Source organism: Parasteatoda tepidariorum, chromosome 5, assembly GCF_982258835.1.
Source record: "Parasteatoda tepidariorum strain Cologne lab strain chromosome 5, Ptep-v5.0, whole genome shotgun sequence".
Classification (NCBI taxonomy): Eukaryota; Metazoa; Arthropoda; class Arachnida; order Araneae; family Theridiidae; genus Parasteatoda; species Parasteatoda tepidariorum.
Genome location: NC_141759.1, coordinates 116,275,262 through 116,297,364, shown reverse-complemented (window position 1 = coordinate 116,297,364; position 22,103 = coordinate 116,275,262). Strand labels below are relative to the sequence as shown.

Below are 22,103 nucleotides of genomic sequence, written 5' to 3'. Positions count from 1 at the left end.
TTTTGACGCAGAATTTTGATTAAACAAATGTTTTTAAAAAAAAAATTTCGTATTAAGGTCAAAACGGTGAAAATTAATTTAGAATTTTAATTTATGATTATGAAATTGACTCCGGTGTCTTATTTTTCTACGGCGTTTTGCCTCATTGTCGACTGCATATATTCTGAATATTTTTTCTGTAAGGTTAATGTTTAGTGAAGTATAGTTTTTATTGCAAAATTCCTTCGTCAATCTATTGGGAAAATCTGATTCTTGAAAAGATTAAAAGTAACTCTGAACTATTTAATGTCCTTAACCATTCAAAAATATAAGTGGGGGGGGGGGGATTTTTCATCCACACTCTGTACGCTTTAAAAAAATATTCCCAGATGTGAGAAAATGTGTATTACATCCGACATTTTAGTTTCTGAAAAATTAAAATTTTCACCCCACTAGCTTTTAACCTTTTCAAGAATATCATATCACTTATGAATCTTAGGTAAATGTTATTCTATCCTAAGCCTTCGTCTTATACTGTTTAAATTAAGCAGACTCTTAATGTGAGAGGTGTATAAAGATGACATAAATATTTTCATAGATCGCTAAACGAATATTTATGAATTACGTTATGAACTTATTAAATAGCGTGAAAATGAGGCAATTCAAGCTTAATATACTGTAGTCATATTTGGCCCTATATCTCCACTTAATATTGATCCATAATATTCGAACTAAGCCAGGTATTATATTACAGGGTTCTATAGTACCCTACCAAAGGAAATTATAGGCCAATTAGGGGGTCCGCAATGTGTACCTATCGGTGTTGATATAATAGAGCAGGGGTGGCGAACCTTTAAGCACCAACGCGCCATTTTTTTCTAAAAAAAAAAAACGCTTAATGAGATCATGGACGTGCCGTCAAATAATTTTGACTTCGTGATTTTTGGGAAAATGATACAAAATAGTACCAACTCAAAACTATTTATTTACTATGAAAAAAAAACATTCTGCAATGTCTCAGTAATATGCGTAGTTCAACTTAAGTAACATCAGTGTGACTTCTGTTGTTTCAGATAAATAGCAAATAACAAATAACTTATATTTGGTTGTAAGAAGTTAGTTTAAGCAGGACTGTTAATTATTTTTTTTTTTGCTAGTCATTTATTGTGAGCTTGTTTTTTATGGTTATTAATTATTTTTTGACATTAATTGTTACATTTTTTGTCAATAATTGCCTATTTTTTTGTTCTTTGTGAAATTTAATCTAATTGTTAATAGGCTTCATAGTGAACTTTGTGATCGGTGGCGTGCCCAAAATATTGTGTCGCTTGCCATAAATGGCACGCGTGCCATTGATTCGCCATCCCTGTAATAGAGTGTTGAATAGTGTATCTCGTGCATGTTTCAGTGCACGTTATTTTTTCATGATTAATCCATTGCCAATAGCCCATTAGTGCATAGTTTGTATATCCTTGTATAGTATAGTTGTTAGTGTATAGTTTATAGCCAATAGCTCATTAATTATACCAGGAGTTGGAACTTGTCTCCTCCATCACTATACTCCATCACTTATACTATGGTATCCGACGATACTATTTCGCTACTTTTGGGACAAGGATGTGAACAATCCTGAAACAAGGTTGCTATTTGGCGATCGCATGACAAAAATATTTATTTCGCAATCTTTATGTGCACTTTTTTAACATTAAATATTTCATAAATTTGATATTTCTCTCTTTTGAGTGAATAGTTTGTCCTTTTTTAGACATTTTGCTGCTATATATATTTAATTAGCTAGAGTAACGAAAGGTATAAGAGCAGATGTTAAAGCGAAGCAAGTAACTGAAAAAGAATTCACTGTTTACTTTTGGCACGCCTTAAGGGTTCTCAATTTCAAGCTCGGAGACTTTTCTCCTCTTACTTCCTCGCCGAAAATAACTCTTCGTCCGAGGAAGTAGGTATTAGGTGCCATCTCTTAGGGAACGAACTATAGTATATATTTAGACATAACAATCTAATTAAATTCAACAACTTTAATAATTTCTTCTACAAAAGCTCTTAATAATTATAAGAGTAGCCACCATACTGTCCAGACACCATCACTCTTGCACTCCCTGGCTGTTGAGGAGTGTTTGCAGCAACGGGGTAGGGTGCTGATGCAGAAGCTGCAAATTGTAATGGTTGGCTTCCGAAGGCAGGAGGTGCATATTGGGGTTGGACAGGAGGCACTCCCGGAATGTTGCCATTTGACTCTGGAACAGATGCTGCTTCTGGCCCTGGATACGTCATGAGGGTGGGAGTGTCTTCCTTGAAAACAATGACGGAAGCTGGTTCTCTTTCGTCGACTCCTGGTTCCGTTGATTTGAGCTCAGCACGGAAGCCATTTTCGTCTGCGACGTAGTTGACGATTCTGATCAGGCCCTCGTTGTTCGTGTAGCCGTATGTGCCGAATTTGCGACCGAATGCATCACCCCTCTCACGCCTGAAGGTCCCGCCCTCATTGTGTCCCTCGTTGTACCCATAGTCGTAGTTGCCCTGGTTCTGCAATGAAAATAAAATTTCAATAGAATACATTACAATCTAAAACAAGCAACGAAACAAATGTAAATAGAACAGCTTATCGCGATTAGAATACGCGATTTCCTTACTCATGCAGTTTCCTCTCCGTAACCATGATATTCAAAAAGTTTGCCTTTTCCTTCCGCCATTATAGTTTGTCTAAAGTAAGAACTCCCCTAGCCATTCGTCTTTACCCTTGGTGGTAACTATGGTAACAAGATATAACTATTTCTAGTAGGGGTGTGGTGTCATTGTTTAGGTCGGCGAGCGAAAGGGTACCTTTTTCTTCGGTCTATTGTGTTAACTTTAGAGTGAAGAGAAGCTACCCTCCCTGAAATATGCTATTCTTGTTTCTATAGCAGAGGATTGTGTCAGACTTACAGTAGACTCACTGTAAGATTCTTAATTATCTGGTGATACTATACAACTTTATTGTTTTTATGTGACTGAAATCTTGTTTACTTTCGTGTATGGTTAAATGAGCCGATATCTAATATTAATTTGACGATATATTATATAAATATAGAATGTTTATTATATTAGGTATTATATTATAATAATTATATCAAATTATTAGACGCACTGTAGTTTGTTAATAATTGCATGTTTTGCACGATACAATACTTTTATATTTAAACATAAATGAAATGGGTTTTTATTCAGGAGATTTTTTATAAACTTCCTATTTGTATTTATTTCTAACGCAATGTTAACCCATTTGATACAGGAGCGTAAACAAACCGGTTTCATCCGAGTAAAAACAATACAGTTGTATAGTATCACCTGACTATTATAATTTTACATAGAATCTTATAGTACGTCTAATGGTATGGCCAGGGGGGAGTTCTGACCGGAAGACAAACTCCCAATTCTCACTGAAATATATGACAGTGGGTACAAAGCAAAATTGTCTGCAGCCACGGTTACGGAGAGGAAAAAAGTGTGGAGAGTAGAGAAATCGTGAGATCTTGTAATGTCTATTTTATTTTCCAAGAGTAAAAGTAGATAAGCAAATATTTGTTATGCAGAATTGTGAATTTCTTTTCGTTTCACTCTTATTTAAAACTATTTAACGTAGATTTAGTTTAAAATTCTAAAATTAAAAATTTTAAAATGACAGAAATTAGTTTCTTAGCATTTAAACCTGATCATCTTTCGTTTCATTAACCTCATCTTTTTAAGTTGTAACATTTTCGGTTGCTGTTAAAAACTTGCCCATGTCGACTGTGTGCGTTTTTTGCGAAAAATTTATTTTGAAAGTTAATACAACTTGTTGAAAAGTAAGTAAAACTTATTTACCGTGTAATAATTGTTAAATAATTGCGAAATTTCTTGGTCTTACAGTGTTACATAATAATTAATATAATGTAATTATTTTATAATCTTAATACTGGATGGACAACACTTACTGGAGGAACAACACTTTTAGTTGTTTCTTAATAACAGTCTAAAGTATTCTCTAGTTTTGTAATAATTTCTCTATTTTGAATAATAATAACAATGAAAATAAACATAACAGAGAAAAATATTAAGAAGGTATTATAAATGAGGTTTACTATTATATACCGTTAATAAAAACTATGAATAATTTAGAGAATGTTTATGATAAATAATTTCGACTCTTATTCCGATTATATATTTAGAATTTGAGAACAGAAGTTATAGTGTTGCAACTGAACAGATTTCATCGTAATTTTGAAGGATTTGATTAAACCGTTCTAAAATATTTGTAAATTTTTTTTTAACTTTGTAAATAAAAATTTACTTGAAACTTTATAAATAGTTTCTGAAATTACTTAAGCTTCACTTTGAAGATATTAGATAAATATTTAAATTCCAAAATCGAAATAGTCTAATAAAACATGAAATATTGTTTTAAATTTGCTTCATAAAAATTATAACCATAATATTAGCAAGTGACTGAGCCAGTTAGTATATTACAACAAACACAACTGCAATTATAACAGATAAAAATAATATATCATCATGTCAGAGACTTGGCTATTTTAGAGCCTATTTTTATTTCAAAAGTTTGATATATTGGGAGTACAAATTAGTTCGTTCCGCTTTTTTCGTGGTCAAAAATGCATTTATTTCAGAACAAAAAGAATGAACAGATTGATCAAAGTATTGTCCATCACTGGCTACTACTTTTTTCAACCTATCAGGCAATTCCATATCGAAAAAAATGTCTCTTCTTTTGAGGCGATCCAAGTTAGGAATCAATTTTCCAATTTTGCAAACGAAGTGAACCGGTGATCTACAAAATCATGCTGCATCCGTCGGAACAATCAGTAATCAGAAGGAGCAATATCCGGCGAATACTGCGGGTGCGGTAAAATATCCCACTTGAGCGTTTCCAAATAATTTTTTATGACTTTTGCGACAAGAGACAGTTATCATGCAGAAGATTAACTTTATAATGACTCCGTAATGCACGGCTTGAATGAATCAATTGTAGCCTATACCGATCGCCGGAATCGCCAGGTTGTAGCAGCTCATAACACCACTCACCATTATTGAAACGTCGAAACCATTCCCTACATAATTTATCAGTTGGAGCGTTGTCACCATAAACTTCTACAAGCATTTGATGCCCTTCAGTTGCACTTTTCTTAAAATTAAAGCAGAAGTATAAAACCTCCTTCAAATACTGCTTAGTTACCACAAAATTTGACATATTCAACAAATTAAAAAAAAGGGTTTTTGTATGAAACTCAAAGCGATATAAACTGAATAATATTTTGACAGATGTCTAACCTCTCTGAAACCACCGAAACCAGCTGTCACTATGAAACATTCATAACAACCAGAGCCATCTTTTAAAAACGGACCGAACTAATTTGTACTCCCAATATTTACTGTTGACAGAACAGAGAAAATAATATGCGGAGGTAGAAGTTTCCGGACCTTCCTTTTTAATAAATTAACCCTATCATTTGATAATTTCTGCCCTATGATAGATTGTACGATACAGTAGAACGACAGTTACATGGAGTTATTTTGATATATTACTTACGTCGTTTCTATGGTATTGAGTAATCGATGAAGTTCCGTCATCTCCAAGTCTTGTTGTTGCCATAGATGAATCAAACTGCGATTGGGCATAACTCAAAGACAGCACAATTGCAAGCACGGCTGCAAGAATCTGCAAAAGAGAGCCATTTTTAATTGCACCAAACAAATTACTTAGTGGTAGTTGCTTTCAAAATTTAGAAATAAGAAAATGTAATAATCTGGTTCAGTTTACAAACATTATTGGCTTCCATGAAACAGCTCATACATATTTATTAAAATAATACTCTGTTTTAACTCCACTAGATTAAAAATAATTAGAAATTTAGATAGACGTTAAAAAATATTATTTGCTTTCATATTAGTTAAGGATAAACTGCTTGTTTAGCCCCCACAATTGTGTTTTTCAAAAATGGGTTCCGCACTTTTAGTGTTCGATTCGAATGATATAAAACTTGAAACCTAATAATTTTTGTTGGTTACCACTGCAACTTCAACAAGAAAACTGTTTTCGATTTTCTCATATATTGGTTTCTATAAAAACTCGTTAAATATTTAGCGATTTAAAGCGAAAAGTTGATTCTTATTATTACTTACGAATTTTTAAATAATCATTTCGCATTTGTTACTTTAGCCACGTGTAATTCTGTATTCAGATATACTTTTTCTAAGTATAATTATAAAAGGGTAACTGTATATCTTTATCCTAAAATGGTGTATAATAAATACATGTTGTTCGATTACTTACATTATATATAATTCGCTAAATTCTGAACATTTTTGCTTTTAAAACTTTATTAAATATCTCGGTAATCAACATCAGAATAAAGATGACATTAAGTAAGAGATAAATAAATAACTTATCTCCCTCTCTCTCTAGAGTAGTCCCCGAAACATATTTTCCAAGGGAGGGGAGGGGGAAATAAAATTAAATTACACAGCCACAAAGGATCTTTAAATTTCACATATAAGGAAAAGAAACTTATTAAATCCTGAAAAATATAAATTACCCACTTTTTTACCTTTCTTGTTTTTTTAAATTTTTCGAAGCATTTAAGCAGAGGATAATTCATGAAAAAAAATTTGTTTGAAATATTGAGGCTGACATTTGGATGAATGCAAATATTTTATTGTAATTACTAAATCAATAAATATATTAGGGGGACCGGAAAGCAATGTCGTTTCGGTACGTTTGATTATTGTTATCAAGATTTTTTTTTTAGTCAATAATGTATCCACCCTCGTTAGCAACAACCTTTCAATGCCGGATTGAAAATGAATGGAAATGGATCGAAAAAAATGACTTGGTTTTAAAAGCTAGCGAATATTTAATGGACCGAAACGACATTATTTTCTGATCCCCCTAATATTTAACATCTTAAAGTAAAATTTTACTGAGGAAGAAGACATTTTCATAGAATTAAAGGAAACATAAAGATTAATGATGAAAATATTAAGTTAAAAATAAGGCTACCGTGCTCTCATTTCTTCTGTATGGTGCCGAATGCTGTAGTCCCCGGAAATCAGAAAAAGAAAAACTTGAAATTTTCAAAAAAAGTTGCTTACAAATAATACTAAATATCTTTTGGCCCAATAGTGTAACAAATAAAGACCTTTTGACAACAGCTAATATCCCATCTGTTAATGAAGAAATTTTGACTCGGCCATATACTAAAAACAGATAGAAACAATCCTGCAAATGTTGCAAGCTCATGAGAACCTGACGGAAAGAGAAAAAGAGGGAGACCGAGACTGACATAGCAAAGACGGATGAAGGATGATCTTAGTAGAGTAGGATTAACTGGAAGAGAAGAAGCGCGTTGCCTGTCCAAAGACAGAAGTGTGTGGAGAAAAAATCTTATGCGCCAGTTCAGCACGAAAAGGATAAGTAAGTGAGAAAGCGAACGACATTCATAGAATTTCTTCTTCTTTGTTAATTAAGGACCATATCACATGACTTTTCTAGCCAATAAGGTGCTGCTAGCATCAGTGAAAAAGGTTTTCGAACTTTATCTTCTTATCTTACATAGAAATACACAAACTAATTAGTTGTTTGTTACATTTTACTTATTTGTTTATATAAGTTCCAAAACTAGCAATAAAAATAGATACGTTACACTATCGAACAAAAATGGGATTTTTCGTTCTATGCAAAACGTGAATTTTACTCACCTTCATAGTTGGTCTGTAGAAGAATTGTTGGAATGAGAAATTTTGACGTTTTGTGTGGTGAATGTAAGGATTTCCTTACCTTGTATACATAAGATGGTGCATAAGATTGGCAATAGACAGAATGATTCAAAACTTGTTTCGAATTTAGGACTTTAGTCAACACTCATCATTCCTCTCACATATCACTTAGAATTAAAACTTGGAGATTAGAAGGCATTCTTAGAAGGAAATTTCTGCTGTCTGTCGTAATGCTCTTATGAGAACAGTATTTCGAACTTAATCTCTTCTTCATTAAAAAGTACATCGCTATTTTTTTTTCCACTTTCGATTATGTGAAAAATATGTAAAGTTTAACATAAAGGTATTAAATACAGTTATTGTGATTTCGTAATAACAATGAAATATTTGCTTTCATTGTTGCTTACTTTTTATGTAATCTTTTCTTTTTAAAGATTTTTTTAATTAGTGAAAATTAAGCTGGTCTTAAGAGGAGAACTTTTTGGCAAATTCTATTTCACGCACATAAGTCTGCAGCTAAAAATTTAAAGTATAGAGAAAAATGCGTTCAGGTAAATTTATAATAAAATACGAAATAACGGGAAGATCACGCCTCCCAAAGACACGAATCGGGATAGAATCTCAGCGATGACATCTGGCTCAGCATCCAACTTGCAGCGACCACAGTGCTGACGTGAAATATCCTCAGTGGTAGATGAATCATGGGCTAGAGTCCCCTTGCTGTCAGGCTAACCGTGAGAGGTTCTCGTGGTGTTCCTCTCCATTTAACGCAAATGTGGAAAGTCCTTCATGAAGGGGGGAGCTGAGCTGTGCCGTACCTGTCAGCTTGTTGAGGATTGGGAACATACATTAATCCATTGTATCAATTTTAAGCACATTAGAGAGAAATTTTTTCATTCAAAAACCACGCATGAGTTTATAAAGGAGCATTGGTCAAACCCTAAAATAAAAAAGGGAATTGAGAAAATAGTAAGAAATTTGTGTAGTAACAAGGCACCTCCCTGAATCCTGATGGCCTCTTGATGCCTATTGTTAGAAAAGATATACTTTAAATCTCCTATTGATTCACCTGTTATGGTTTGATTTTTACTAGAATTTTCTCCTAAACTGTTTTCTGCGTTTTAATTTCATGCCTTTTGTCAATCTCTGCCTCTATGTGATTCATCATATTGAATTTTTAATCACTTGTGTTCCTACAGTATATATATATATATATATGTCTATATATGTCTTATATGTCTTATATGTCTTTATGTCCATATATATATATATACACAGTCCAGTCACATTAATGTGACCACCTGTCAAAAGCAGGAATAACCACCTTTGGCAGAGTGGACCGCTGCGAGACGTGCAAGAAAAGAGTCAATTAGGTTTCTGAAGGTGTTCACTGGGATGTTGAGCCATGCCGACTCCAGTGCCATAGCGAGCTGCGCCAGATTACGCGGTTGAGAATATTTGGCGCGAGCAACCCGATAGAGATGGTCCCACAGATTCTCGATTGGATTTAAATCCGGTGAGTTTGCTTGCCAGGGAAGTAGGGTAAGCTCATCCTTGTGCTCTTCGTACCACGCACATGCACTGTGAGCTGTATGACACCTTGCATTATCCCACTGGTGGATGCCATCATTCTAAGGAAAAATCATTCGTATGTAGGGGTGGACATAGTCCGCAAGGGCAGATGAGTACTTGTGCTGATCCATCGCTTCTGCCACAATGATGAGTGCACCCAGTGAATGCCAGGAAAACATTCCCCAAACCATAATGCTCCCTCCTCCAGCCATCCTTCCGGCAATTGTTGCAGGGTATTTGCTTTCAGACGTTTCATGCCGTATACGCCAACGTCCATCTGTCCGATGGAGCATAAAAAGTGATTAATTGGAAAAAGCCACCTGTCGCCACTCTGTGGACGTCTAGTTGCGGTACTGGCTTACAAATTCGAGCCTTCGTCGCCGATGTACAGCAGTCAGCATAGATGCATTAACCAGGCTTCTGCTACGGAGGCCCATGCGCAGCAACATTAGCTGAACCGTTGTTGAGGATACACACTTGGTAGCCCCTTGGTTCAACTGGGCTGTCAGTTGCTCAACAGTTGCACGTCTATTCACCCGAACGCATCTCCGTAGCTTTCCTTCGCCTCTGTCATCTATAGCCTATGGTGCACCGCATGTGCCTAGCCGCCGATTTCGGATAGTGCCATTTTACCATGCACGGTATACTTTCACCACGGTGGCACGCGAACAGTTCACAAAATTAGCCGTTTCCGGAATGCATCCACACCTGGCCAATAATCATGCCCTTTTGGACGCGGATAAATCGATACGTTTTTGCATTACGCCAACGTTTGAAATGCTTTCCGATGCCCTAGGACATCCTTTATATACACTCTACTGTAATATGCTGCCACCTGCTTTTTGTGAATGTTTATTTCACGTTGACGTCCAAGGTAGGTGGTGGTCACATTAATGTGACTGGACTGTATACATATATATATATATATATATATATATATATCAACAGCCAGTTGCGAACTTTTGCGCTAGAGTAAAAGTTTTTTATTAGTGGTGCACAGCGTTACGAAAAATTTAGAAAGGGTACACAAAAGTTTGGAAACACTGATGTGTGTGTCCAAATAAAAATCTCTGAAGTCACAATGACTCCTGAAATGCTCTTATTCCTACATTTCCTTCATAAAAACAGTCTATATGGAGAAAAAAAAAATTTCCTCGATGCAATTCATTAAAAAATAAAAACACGTCACTTTCGGATTTGTTTTGCTTTGATAACCTTTGAAATAAGTGATTTTTATGATGAGAGATACCAAAATCACATTCAAAATGATATGAGAACTTAATTTATTTATTTTTTTAACTTGAACTCAAAATCGAAGAAATTATACAATATTTATCAAAATAAGATCGAAGCAAAACAATAAAAAAAAAATTGGCCTGGATTTGACCGAAATCTATTTTTAGAAAACTTTCTGAAGAAAGATGGTTGCGGACTAGTTCCAGGGATTCATTATCAAACTTATATAGTCACAAAATTAATTTCCGTAATTTGGAGAAATCGCTGCCATGAGAAATTAAAATCCTCAGTGGTAGACGACTGATCATGGGTAAGAATCTCTTTGTCGCCAGACTAACCGTTTCGTGGTTTTTCTCTCCATGTAACGCAAATGCGGATTAGTTCCATCAAAAAGTCCTAGACGAAGGCAGATTTCTCACTCCAGGAGTTCCCTTGTCTTCTGGATTGGGTTCAAAAATCAAAGCCTTAGGAGTTGAACATTGGTAGTAATAAACACAAAATTTAGTCAACTGTTCAATGACAGTAAGATAAAATCATTTCACGTTATTTTTTTATGTTATAACCGTCGTTGAACAGCAGACCCAAATTTTTGTGTTTACGACTGCAAATGTTCTCTGTCGCCTTATAATTTTGAACCCAATCCAGAAGACAAGGGAGCTCCGGGATCAAGTATAGTGAGAAATTTGCCTTCGTGGAGGACTTTTTGGTGGAACTAACCCTTATTTGCGTTACATGGGGAGGAAGACCACGAGAACCTCTACACTTAGGCTGACGGCAAGGGGACTCTAACCCTATGGTTCTAATTGTTTTGTATAATTAACAGTATTTGTTACTGGAAAAACTATTAAAAAACAAACAAAAAAATTGGGAGTTCTTTACAAGCTCGAGTTGGGGTTCTAGGAACGAATACATCAGTAATCCCGTAAATTAGTTCCTGTTTACAAATAATAATGAAATAAGTTTTCCTAAAAACCACTTTATTTAGGTAGACTAAAAAGGTGAAAGTTTTAAATTTGTATAACACTTTAAATGAAAAACGGTGAGTGTATCACATTAAAAACAAAAAAAAGAAAAACGACGATGCATAAGGTGATAGAAGCTTATGGCAAAAAAGAGTTTATACAACATGGCGGCGAAAATTATTTTAAATCGAATTCTAAGCATTATTTGTGGTACAACTGAAACACATTTTGAGAAGTTTTACTTCAGAAATTCCGTGGGAATTGGATGGCAAGATATTATCTTGACAAAGAAAAAAAAATTATTTGCTAATCAGTTTTCTTTCACTTTTTTTTTTGTGAAACCACATTTTGATCCTTTTTTGATTTGATCCACATTTTGATTTGATTTTTTTTTTGTGAAACCACATTTTGATAAAAATAGTCGCAGGACTATTTTTATTTAAGCATCAAGCTTTGTTCCATTTCAAAACGGGGTCTACTTTTCTTTATAAAAGGGTACAAAATTTGAAACAAAATTTTTCTTTTAATTTTTTCTTTTCTATGAAACAGTTTTAAAACGATTTTACAACTCTAAGGAACATATACTTTTCTTTGACATTACATTTATATATGAATCACAGTTCTTTAAAGTGCTTGCTTAAAAAGAGAATCAATTAAAAGTAATCAAAACATAATACAAATAGCACCACATACACTTTTAGAACTTCGAAATCAGAGAGGAAGGTAAAAAATCTTCGAATTATCAAAAATTCGAATGTGGAATGAATACTTGGAAAACGCTGATTTCTCGAAGTTATTTTGAAAGAAATATACGCTCTTCGAAATTGTTTATTTTTAATGATTACCCAAGAGTTGTATCATATGAAATTGATTGTTAATCTGAAAATTAAGGTGGGATCTGAAATCTAAATCAGAAACGAATCGACACTTTTAAGAGCAATGGATTATTACTCTTCTGAGGCCATCTCTTTACAAACACGATGTTGAAATTTTGACTCTTTAAATTTCAAATTAATGATTGATTTATACATACTTTAAGTATTAATTCTTAGTCGAAATTAAAAGTAGCAAAAGCATTTTTCAATCTAACATCTATGATAAAGTACAGCAACAAAAAAGTATCACTCTGAGTAAGTTTTGTTCGAATGATCGATTTTTCACGTATTAAAAACCGAACTTAATGGTGTAAAGGAGTAAACTCAAATATGCTAATTAATTAGTGTTAACAAAGTGGCCGAAATTGTCGAAAATAGGGTCCCAAAAATTTACTCTTACGTTTGGGTCCCTTAAAAATTATTTTACTTTTTGTGTATTTTGCTATTTCGTGGACTTTTCAAGCAAACCGAAACATTTTTGTACACAATTATAAAATTAGTTTTTCCAAGGAAAAAATAATTTCTTTAATATTATTTTTTTATGATTATTTCGTTTAGTAAATGTCAAAAATATTTTTAATTTTAGGGTGTGTAAATTTTTGCATCCTTTTAAAGCATGTAACTTTAAATGATATAATTTGAACGAAATTGGTTAAGCAGTTTCTGAGTTATCCAATTTAAGAAAGCCGTAAATTTAAAATTTGATTTGTGAACTACTCTGCAGATTTCATTCTAATTTTGCATTTTGTCATTTAAAATAATGTATTTTGCAATTCAAATTTCGCAATAAATAATAGAAAGTAATAAATAAAAATGAGATAAATAATAATGAAAGTAGTAAATAATAGAAAATAACAAATAATCATTGAAAAGTATTTTTTTTTATTCTTCTTATTTTATCTTTTTCTTATTAATTATCTTCAATTTAACGAGCTTCATAGGTTAAGTGTAAGATTTGTTTTAAAAAATTGCTTTGCAATAAGTGTTAGTAATCAAAATAAGGCATTTATATTTTGCCAATTTTTAATCGTTAAAATGAAAACGGGTCTTTGTGGTTCGCTATCGATGTTAAACTAAGTCTGATAGTTTAAAAATTTCTTTTATCTTCATGCTCAGCGTTATTTTGTTTATATAATGCAAATACCGCGAAAGGAAACTTATAATAGTTTCCTTTTAAGAATACCGCAATTTTTTCCTCCTTTGAAAAGTATTAACTCTATATTTTGGAACATTAATTGTTAATTCCATGCAGTAGATGGAGTAAAAAAAGTTTTAATAAAAAAAAACTCCCAAAAAGCACATTTTATCTGTTGAGCGTCGTCTCTAGAGCGTTTCGTCTCTAGAGCGGCTTCTTGGTTTGCCCAAGTCTTGACCAACTTGATTTTCTGGTTAGTTTAAGATATGATCATAATAAATAATTATAAAATTAATCAAATATTATCATTTTGAGTAGCGATGGCTCAGGGGAACGATCCCAGGAGATGGCTGGCCTATACGAATTCCGCATCAAGCTTGCACCGACCACAGTGCTGACATGAAATACCCTCAGTGATAGACATGGATTGGATGACATCATGGGTTGGAGTCCCCTTGCGTCAGGCTAACCGTGGGAGGTTTTCGTGGTCTTCCTCCTCATGTAACACAAATGCGGGTTAGTCCTCCTCGAAAGCAAATTTCTCTTAATACTTGAGTTCCCTTGTCTTCTGGATTGGGTTCAAAATTACAAGGCTACGGAGTTGAAAATCGGAGTTTTGTCATAAACCCGAAATTGGGTCGGCTGTTCAACGACCCAATTTCGAACAATATATATATATATTATATATATAGTTAGAATTCCTTCGCCCTTTGGCTCGGTGGAGAGATATTCGTGGTTTCCCTCGCCATATAACACAAACGCTAACTTTCTCCTTCAAAAATGTCGTCTATAGTTTACCCCAATGCTAGATCTGGGAGTTTCCTAGTCTTCCGAGCTGGGTTCGACATTACAAAACTAAGAGTTGAACATTGATTGACCCAAGCATGGGTTCATTTTTAAATACTCAATTTTTTCAGATCCTAAATTTCACTGTATCTAACAATAAGTTATATTTTTACCATAACGGTAATTTATATCTGTTACTGATTTTAAAAAAATCTGTTGAATTCGTAATTGCATAAACGATAGAAATGCAAGAATCAAATTTTATACAATGAAATGTTTTATAAAATAGTATATAGCAATGCGAAAATTGTTCTGTATATTTAAAACTGTCATATTAATATATAACAGAAATACATGTTGTATGCTGCGAAATCTGCTTTCTTTTTTTTTCTTTTTTTTTTTTTTTGCAATATTTTAGACAAGTTAAGCTGCTAAATTAGTTATATTTGTTAATTTTAAAAACAAATAAGGTTTTGAAAATTTGGTTATTTTGGTGATTTTTAATCAATATTAGTTTAGCTCGTGAGCATAATATTATGCATGAAAAAAAAATTGGAATTTTTTGTGCAAAAATTATTTTTACTTTTTTATTAAATTATTCATATTTTATAGGCCTTGAAAACATTGCTACCCTTTTTGTTTAGCTATGCATATTTTTTCTTCTCAAATTTCTTTGCAGGTGTAATTAAGCCTCGTGTTTTACTGTTTCAGTAATCAGGTTACATCTACATTAAAGACAGCTCCGATTTGTTTAATTCCGCGCCTTGAAGTCTTTTGATTGGTTTTAAAAAGAATTGATATTTAATTAGTCGCCAAACGGCCGCCAATATTGCATATGACAATATTTTTTTCGATTTCTCTTCACTATTTTATAGTTACTCGATTTGCTAGAGGTTATCTCGTTAAAATCCAGTTTTCTTGTGATTAGTTTGAATATTTCTCGCTATATTCCATTTATCTTGATATTTACCACCTAATAATTTTGTTGTCTATTTTTGCTGTCTGCTGATTTTCATTCTTAATAAAAGCAAACTCAGGTAATTAAATCACTGCATTTATATTCATTTTAATTTTAATTATTGATTGTCCAGATTGATTCTCTCGAAATTTTGAAAATTAATCCACGTAGCTGCTAACTCTACTGGATTTTGCCAGCTTGCCTTGGTTTTTGTACATTTTTTAAATTATTTCAAATTGAATAAGTTTTCTAAAACAAAATCCCTATTGAAATAGGATTTTTGTATTGCTTGCTTCAATATTTAAATGAGTATTACTAACACAAAATAAAGCGAATTTCATTTAGTGAAATCAATTCAAAACTTTTTTGTTCTAAAATGTTCAGTTTATTTTCATTCAGAAATCTCATTTTAAATTCATTTAAATAAATCTTTTAACAATCTTTAATGACTCAAATAAATAATAAAATTCGAAATTATGAGAGAATTGCAATTGTTTGAATTGTTATGTATAAAGTCAATCATAGCTGGAAAATATTGCTGTCTTTCTATTTTGATAACTATAAAAATCCCTAAAATTCAATATGCGTAAAATATTTAGTACATTGTGCAACAATTATTATGAAATGTTATTACTTTCGTAATGTCTGGATTTTTTCATATCCATGTTGGTAGCTACGAATCCACTCAATTCTGCTAAGGATTGATTAATTCCTGATCAGGGATCTGTTAATGAACCCTTCACAAAATATTCCATAAAAACCGACCTTTCACAAAATCTTCATTATTGTTTTGTTAATCGAATAAACCCTTCCCCGGGGGGTCGAAGAGATAAACTAAGTTTCCCTAATAAGTTTAAAATTCCAAATGTAGTTCTCTAAGAAAATATTTCTACTTTTACAAACATCGTGTGTGCATTTTTACTAATATTAAATCGTACTTTTTTGTAAATAAATAATTGATGATCAATTTATATTTATTCATAAAATTAATTAATTAAATATTAAATAAATATAAATGAGTTTCTGTTAATTTTTTAAATAAAATATTATAAATTTAAGAATTGTTAAAGTTTACTTAATGCGCAACACATTTAAAGTGATACATTACTAAGCTGTGTTATTTAAAATATGTCAATTGAAATTATAAAAAATGTGATTTTGTTTCCATTATTCGTCCGCAATGAATATTCTGTGTATAGGCTAAATACTAGGGGTGCACAACCTTTTTGAGTGAAGGGCCACTTGCACAGCAGGTTGACTAACAAAGGGCCGCATATATATTTAGACATGCTAACGGCAAATGTAGTAATATGAATTTAAACATTAGGGTTCTAATTTTTTTTAATCAATAAACTTAGTAATATATTTGTAGAAAATTAAGGTGTTCAATTATTAGAACTCAGTCAAAAATGAAAAAACTAATACTTTTTTAAAAATAATTTCCAATTTTATCTTATCAAAAATATATTTATTATAACAGGTAAATAAACATGGAAACAAGAAAAGAAATGTTTTTTTATAACCATATCACGTAATGCAAAAATTATTCATTTTAAAAATAAATTATAATAAAGACAGCAATGCTCACAGAATGAAAGTAGATAAAAAGTGTTGTATATATTAAGTAATATAAATTCAAAATGTACTTTATTTCTTTTTAATGATTATTTAATTTTTTTTTATATAGTAAACGTTTTCTTTTTTTTTTGTTACGGAAAAACATTCAAGCAAAAGAAAAATTGAAATAAAAATTACAAATAGCGAGCAGTTTAAAAATTCGCGTTTTCCACCACTTTGAGAATTCCTCAACTTGCAATCACATTGCATTTAAATTAGGGATGTAACGAGTATTCGGCCTTTTTGTCAAAAATTCAGTAAGTCAAGTGATCAATCAAAGTTCTTTTTTTTTTTTTTTGAATTTGTATAGATATGATAAAGAATAATATAAAATCGTATTTTTAACTATATTATAGTACTGTTTATTATGAGAAATAGTTTTTACACAAATTTGTTACTTTTGAAAATCCATGTTTCTGCAGCAAATTTATCTTCTAGAACAGTGGGGTTTCCGACTTACATGAGGCCGGGGGCCGCAATTAAACTGTAATTAACAAGCAACTTAATCAAAATTTTATATAGGACTCTTTTATGTTAGAGGGAACATTAAATATTATCATGTTATATTCGTTAGGCACTCTGATATCATTTGCATGCAAACTAAGCATTGAAATGTTATTTTGACCCATTAAGTAATCCCTTTCCCAACGATCATTGAGAGCTCTATTTTCAATCTCGCATTTCTTTCCACTCATTATAATTATTTAGTATAAAATAAAAATTAATTGAATAATTAGAAAACCTAAACTTATTTTAAGAAAAATCAATTTTCTACATAAAATAACAATGAAAAAATTAGCTTCTTCCGCCACGAAATAAAAACAAATTCTCAAAAAAGATAAAGAAGTAGAGGTACTGACATTGGCGCCTGTGCACTCAAGTTGTACTGGCGCCTGCACACAGCTCATTGACGCCTGCAATAAGAACAAAGGAAGTGTACTTGCATTGGAATAAAAAGTAAAATAGGGATTATATTTGCATTTAAATATACAGCTTTTTTTAATAATATTAAAATAACAAGCAAAATAACAAGCATTACAAATAATGATTGTTACGTATCATTTTGATTGATTGATTTGTTCATTTACGTTGCACTAGAGCTGCACAGTGGGCGACGGTGTGGGAAACATCCCAGAGGATGACCCGAAGACATGCCACCACAATTTTGATCCTCTGCAAAGGGGATGGCACCCCCGCTTCGGTAGCCTGGCGAGCAGCACGCGAAGTAGAGCACTTTACTGTAGCACAGTTTAACGAGGACCCATACTGCACACCCTCGGTCCCTACGCAGACTGATCCAAGTGGTCACCCACCCGCACACTGACCGCAGCCAGTGATGCTTGACTTCGGTGATCTGCTGGGAACCGTGTCTTAACGATCAGTCCACTGCGAGACACGTATCATTTTTAATCTTCTCTTAATCAGAAACTTAGTGACAAGATTTTTTTCTTCTTCTTTTAAATTTAATTCTGTGATAAATTAACATTTTTTCCGACCCATTATGATTTATAGCAGAAAAGAAAAAAAAACTTCTCGAGCATCTGAAATAAAAAAATTTTTATCTTTTCCGCTCACGCTCTAATCAAAGAGTTATATGATATTTATTATCTCCTTTATGCGTTTTAAAATATACAAATGTAAATAATTTCGTCCAAGATGAGTGATTTCAAAAAGTTAAATCGGAGAATTTCCACGAGAAAATTTCTGATTCGCACATGCTAAATTATATTCACAAAATACAAAAAAATAAAAAAGAGCCTGCATACACGATTATTTTTGTATTTAAATAAATATTTTTTTGGATGCAAAACCTGAGAAATAATTTATTTTTTTTCACCGTTGGTATGTTAAATTTCACAGAAACGAAAAGATTAGGTTTATTTAACGAATGAGAAGTATTTTAAATCCATATAGATTTTTTTACGAAAATGGTCCGCAAAAAAATTGCAACTAATATAATTTAGTTCGCGGGCCAGAAAAAAATGCCGGCCCGCCAGTTGGAAACCCCTGTTCTGGAAGACAAATGAAAAAACCAAGTTGGAAGAATTTTGAAACTAGATTACTTTATACTGACTTTGCATTTCTGCTTTGACTCTTTTGCACTTCTGCTTTTTTAAAAGAAAGAATTAATTCAAACAAGTCAATTTCTTAATTTTTTCGATACTTTTAGTTCTAAGGTTTGAAAAGGATTTTTTGTTGTTGTTGTTTCTATTTCAACTCATCATTTTAACGGAGCGTCCCATACTTTTGATTAATTATCACTTTTTTCTCTGTACCGTAATATAGATAACCGGTAACATAGAAAACTGAGATTTTCTGTGTTTATGTTTTGTCTTAGGAACTCAGAACAATTTGTTTTTTCTGCTTTTATTTTTAATTAACTCTTCTATATGTAGGCATTCTTATAATGACGCAATTTGTCCTTAGAAATATTTCCTGAAATCCGGGTTAATAATTGCAATAAAAATACCAAGAAAGAAAAAGTATAAATAAATAAAGAGAAAATAGAAAGAAAAGAAAAGAAAGAAAGAAAAGAAAATTAAAGGAAAGAAAGAAAAGAAAATTTTGGACATAACAAATCGAGAAGAATAAGAATGTAAACAAAGTGAATTTAAAGAAAAATAAGACAAAAAATAGACTTAAAAACAAAGATTTAAATAACAAATCTGAAAATAATCTTGAATTTTCAAATGTTCTTGAGACTAAATGTGATAATGGTGCATAATATTGTCAAAATTATGTTGACAGAATTGTTTAAATCCAAGATAAAAAGTAAATTTCTAACTTCAGGAGATTTTCAAATATTTTGCTATTAAAGTGACAAATATGAATAGTAAATAATAAATAAGGTGGGAAAAAAAAGAATACCGAAGTTTTGGTCTTGAGAATAACAACCACTGTGTGTGTGAGAATAACAACCACTGTGTCATTTTTTAAATTTTTTTTTTTCAAACTAGGTAAGCAATACTCAAACTCAAGTGTAATTCCATATGAAATTTTTCCTGTAAAGCTGTTTTTGTATTTTATGTTTTACTTACAACATTTTTAAAAGATGTTTATAATTTTTCATCTTGATGGAAGAGTTAACTTAAATTGTGTTATTATGAAGAATACTGCGAACTAAAATATATTAGGCCCGCTAACTAAAATATATTAGTTGTCATTTTTTGCGGGCAATTTTCGTAAAAATTCTATACGGGTTTAATATACTTTTCTCGTTAATAAAAACCTAATTTCTTCGTTTCTGTGAAATTTAACATACCAGCGGTGCAACGAAATTTATTTTTCAGGTTTTGCATCCAAAAAAATATTTATTCAAATACAAAAATAATCGTGTATGTTGCTCTTTTTTATTTCATTTTCTTTTGTATTTTGTGAATGTATAATTTAGCATGTGCGTATCAAAAATTTTCTCGAAGAATTTCTCCGATTTAACTTTTTGAAACCACTCATCTTGGACGAAAATATTTACACACACATTTGTAAATTTTAAATTTAAAATGTAAATATCGATTCTCTGGTGGTTGCAGCAGACAAACCTCAATTTTCTCATTAAATATTTTGTGTGCTACTATTTTTGAAAACGTATAATTAGTTCTTTTGAGATTTATCATATGTTTTTATGATAGCAGGGTGGCCACCCACCTGGAAAACCTTGAAAACCTGGAATTATCAGGGAATTTTTTTATACTGGAAAAAACCTGGAAATATCAGGGAAATTTGGATAAAAACCTGGAAAAATCAGGGAATTTTAAAGAAAAGCTGGAAATTTTTCTTTGATAATTTTTTTAATTTCACTAATTTAAATTATTTACTAATTTTCTTAATTTAAATTATTTCATCCATTATACCCACTTTTTTTAAACGGAAATGTATCCCCAAACAGTTGAAATATCATCAACTTAGCTATACTTTGCTTGCATCAAAATTTGCTCCATAACAGCTCTGTTAAACTAGAATGCCACATAAAATTCTCACACAGTTGCTAAACGAATGTAGAAACCTTTGACTGCTATGGGACTGTGCAATTTAGGCAAGATTCTGGTGGGGGTGGAAAAAGGGATTAGGATATTAGCTTCTTTTTTTTTTTTTTTTTAATTCTCTCCTTGGGCTGAATCCATTTATGGCTCAACTTTGTTCCAATGCTTTGGTGGTAAATTTTTTTTCTATTTTGACAAAATGTTTTTGTATTTTTAACTTTATAAAATTCTCCAAAAATTAGTTGGTTATAATTTAATAATAGGTTTTATATCACAGTCTTTTTCTGAAAGCTTTTCTACTCCCAATCAAAGAAATCTGAATTATTTTTCTCAGCAAACCAACCAATCACACATTTTTTTACAATCGCTAACAGCAATGCTTGTCGACAAATCGTTACAATTGTTGCATTAATGCTAATTTTTTCTATTTCATTTTAACCTTTTATAACATATTTTAATTTTAAAAAAATGTTTTTTTAAGAACCAACTATATATTTATATTTAATTTTACTCTTTTGTTGGTCAATATGATTTTTGATTCGATATTTTGTACCAAAACATTAAAAAATAAATTTAAAAAAATCTTGAAAATTGTCAAAAAAAATTATTTTTTTCAAGACGATATGTTAAAAAAATAACATTTTGAATAAAATATTTTATAATATCGACACTTTTCTTGAACACATCCTATACTTAATATGAAAAAAGAAACAAAAACCTGGAAATTTTATGATTTTTATCTGGAAAACATGGAAAAATCAGGGAAATTTGAAATCGGATTTGAGTGGCCACCCTGGATAGATTAAAGTTGCAAGTAAGTAAATAAAAAGAATAATAAAACAAATTTCATAACAAACAAGCGTTCAACTAAATGGTTTGTTCTCTGATATGGTGCATGATGCCTGTATACACCATTCTATCTCTTAAATATAATATAATTTTTCATTCACGAAATTTTTTGTGTCTTAGTGAAAGTAATGTAAGCATATTCAGGGGTCTGTCCAGACATTTTGCGAAAAGTCCTGTTTTTGTAAAAAAACTTCATAATTTGAGAATATAAAATAAGCGTTAAGTTAAATTCTTTCAACCAGGGTCCTGCTTTTGTGAATGTGTGCAAATAAGGTCCTGTTATTGTAAAAATTGCTAAAAAACCCTTTTCAAGAAGTTTTTAAATTGTAAATAGATACAAGGTTATGCTCAACAATTGCTGCTACTAAATTAGAGATACAGATATTTGGT

The 22,103-nt window shown here is 31.7% G+C and overlaps 2 protein-coding genes across 4 annotated transcripts in view; both read right to left on the bottom strand.

Moving 5' to 3' along the window:
• Positions 1-22,103, bottom strand: part of LOC147810049 (pre-mRNA 3' end processing protein WDR33-like) — a 162,886-nt gene that overhangs the window by 24,226 nt on the left and 116,557 nt on the right. The window lies entirely within an intron of this gene.
• LOC107457324 (uncharacterized) lies at positions 1,998-17,807 on the bottom strand. Of its 3 annotated transcripts, none has more exons than XM_087164901.1 (3): positions 17,745-17,807; positions 5,558-5,686; positions 1,998-2,520 (listed from the first exon to the last, which is right to left on the bottom strand). In XM_087164901.1, exons 1-3 carry the CDS (start codon positions 17,790-17,792, stop codon positions 2,038-2,040), a joined length of 660 nt encoding a protein of 219 aa, XP_087021027.1. In that variant the 5' UTR covers positions 17,793-17,807; the 3' UTR covers positions 1,998-2,037. The 3 variants fall into 3 exon arrangements, with proteins under 3 accessions (XP_087021027.1, XP_087021028.1, XP_087021026.1); XM_087164902.1 differs by lacking the exon at positions 17,745-17,807 and adding an exon at positions 7,726-7,848; XM_087164900.1 differs by lacking the exon at positions 17,745-17,807 and adding an exon at positions 7,028-7,327.

What these genes read in the sequence shown, in the direction of transcription:
- LOC107457324 (XM_087164900.1), bottom strand. Translation starts at nt 7,312, where the DNA reads ATGTCAGTCTCGGTCTCCCTCTTTTTCTCTTTCCGTCAGGTTCTCATG. An exon ending in ACAGAAGAAATGAGAGCACG is followed by an intron (nt 5,687 to 7,027) that starts GTAGCCTTATTT and finishes TCTCTTTTGCAG; the next exon opens with ATTCTTGCAGCCGTGCTTGC. An exon ending in CTCAATACCATAGAAACGAC is followed by an intron (nt 2,521 to 5,557) that starts GTAAGTAATATA and finishes TTTTCATTGCAG; the next exon opens with AACCAGGGCAACTACGACTA.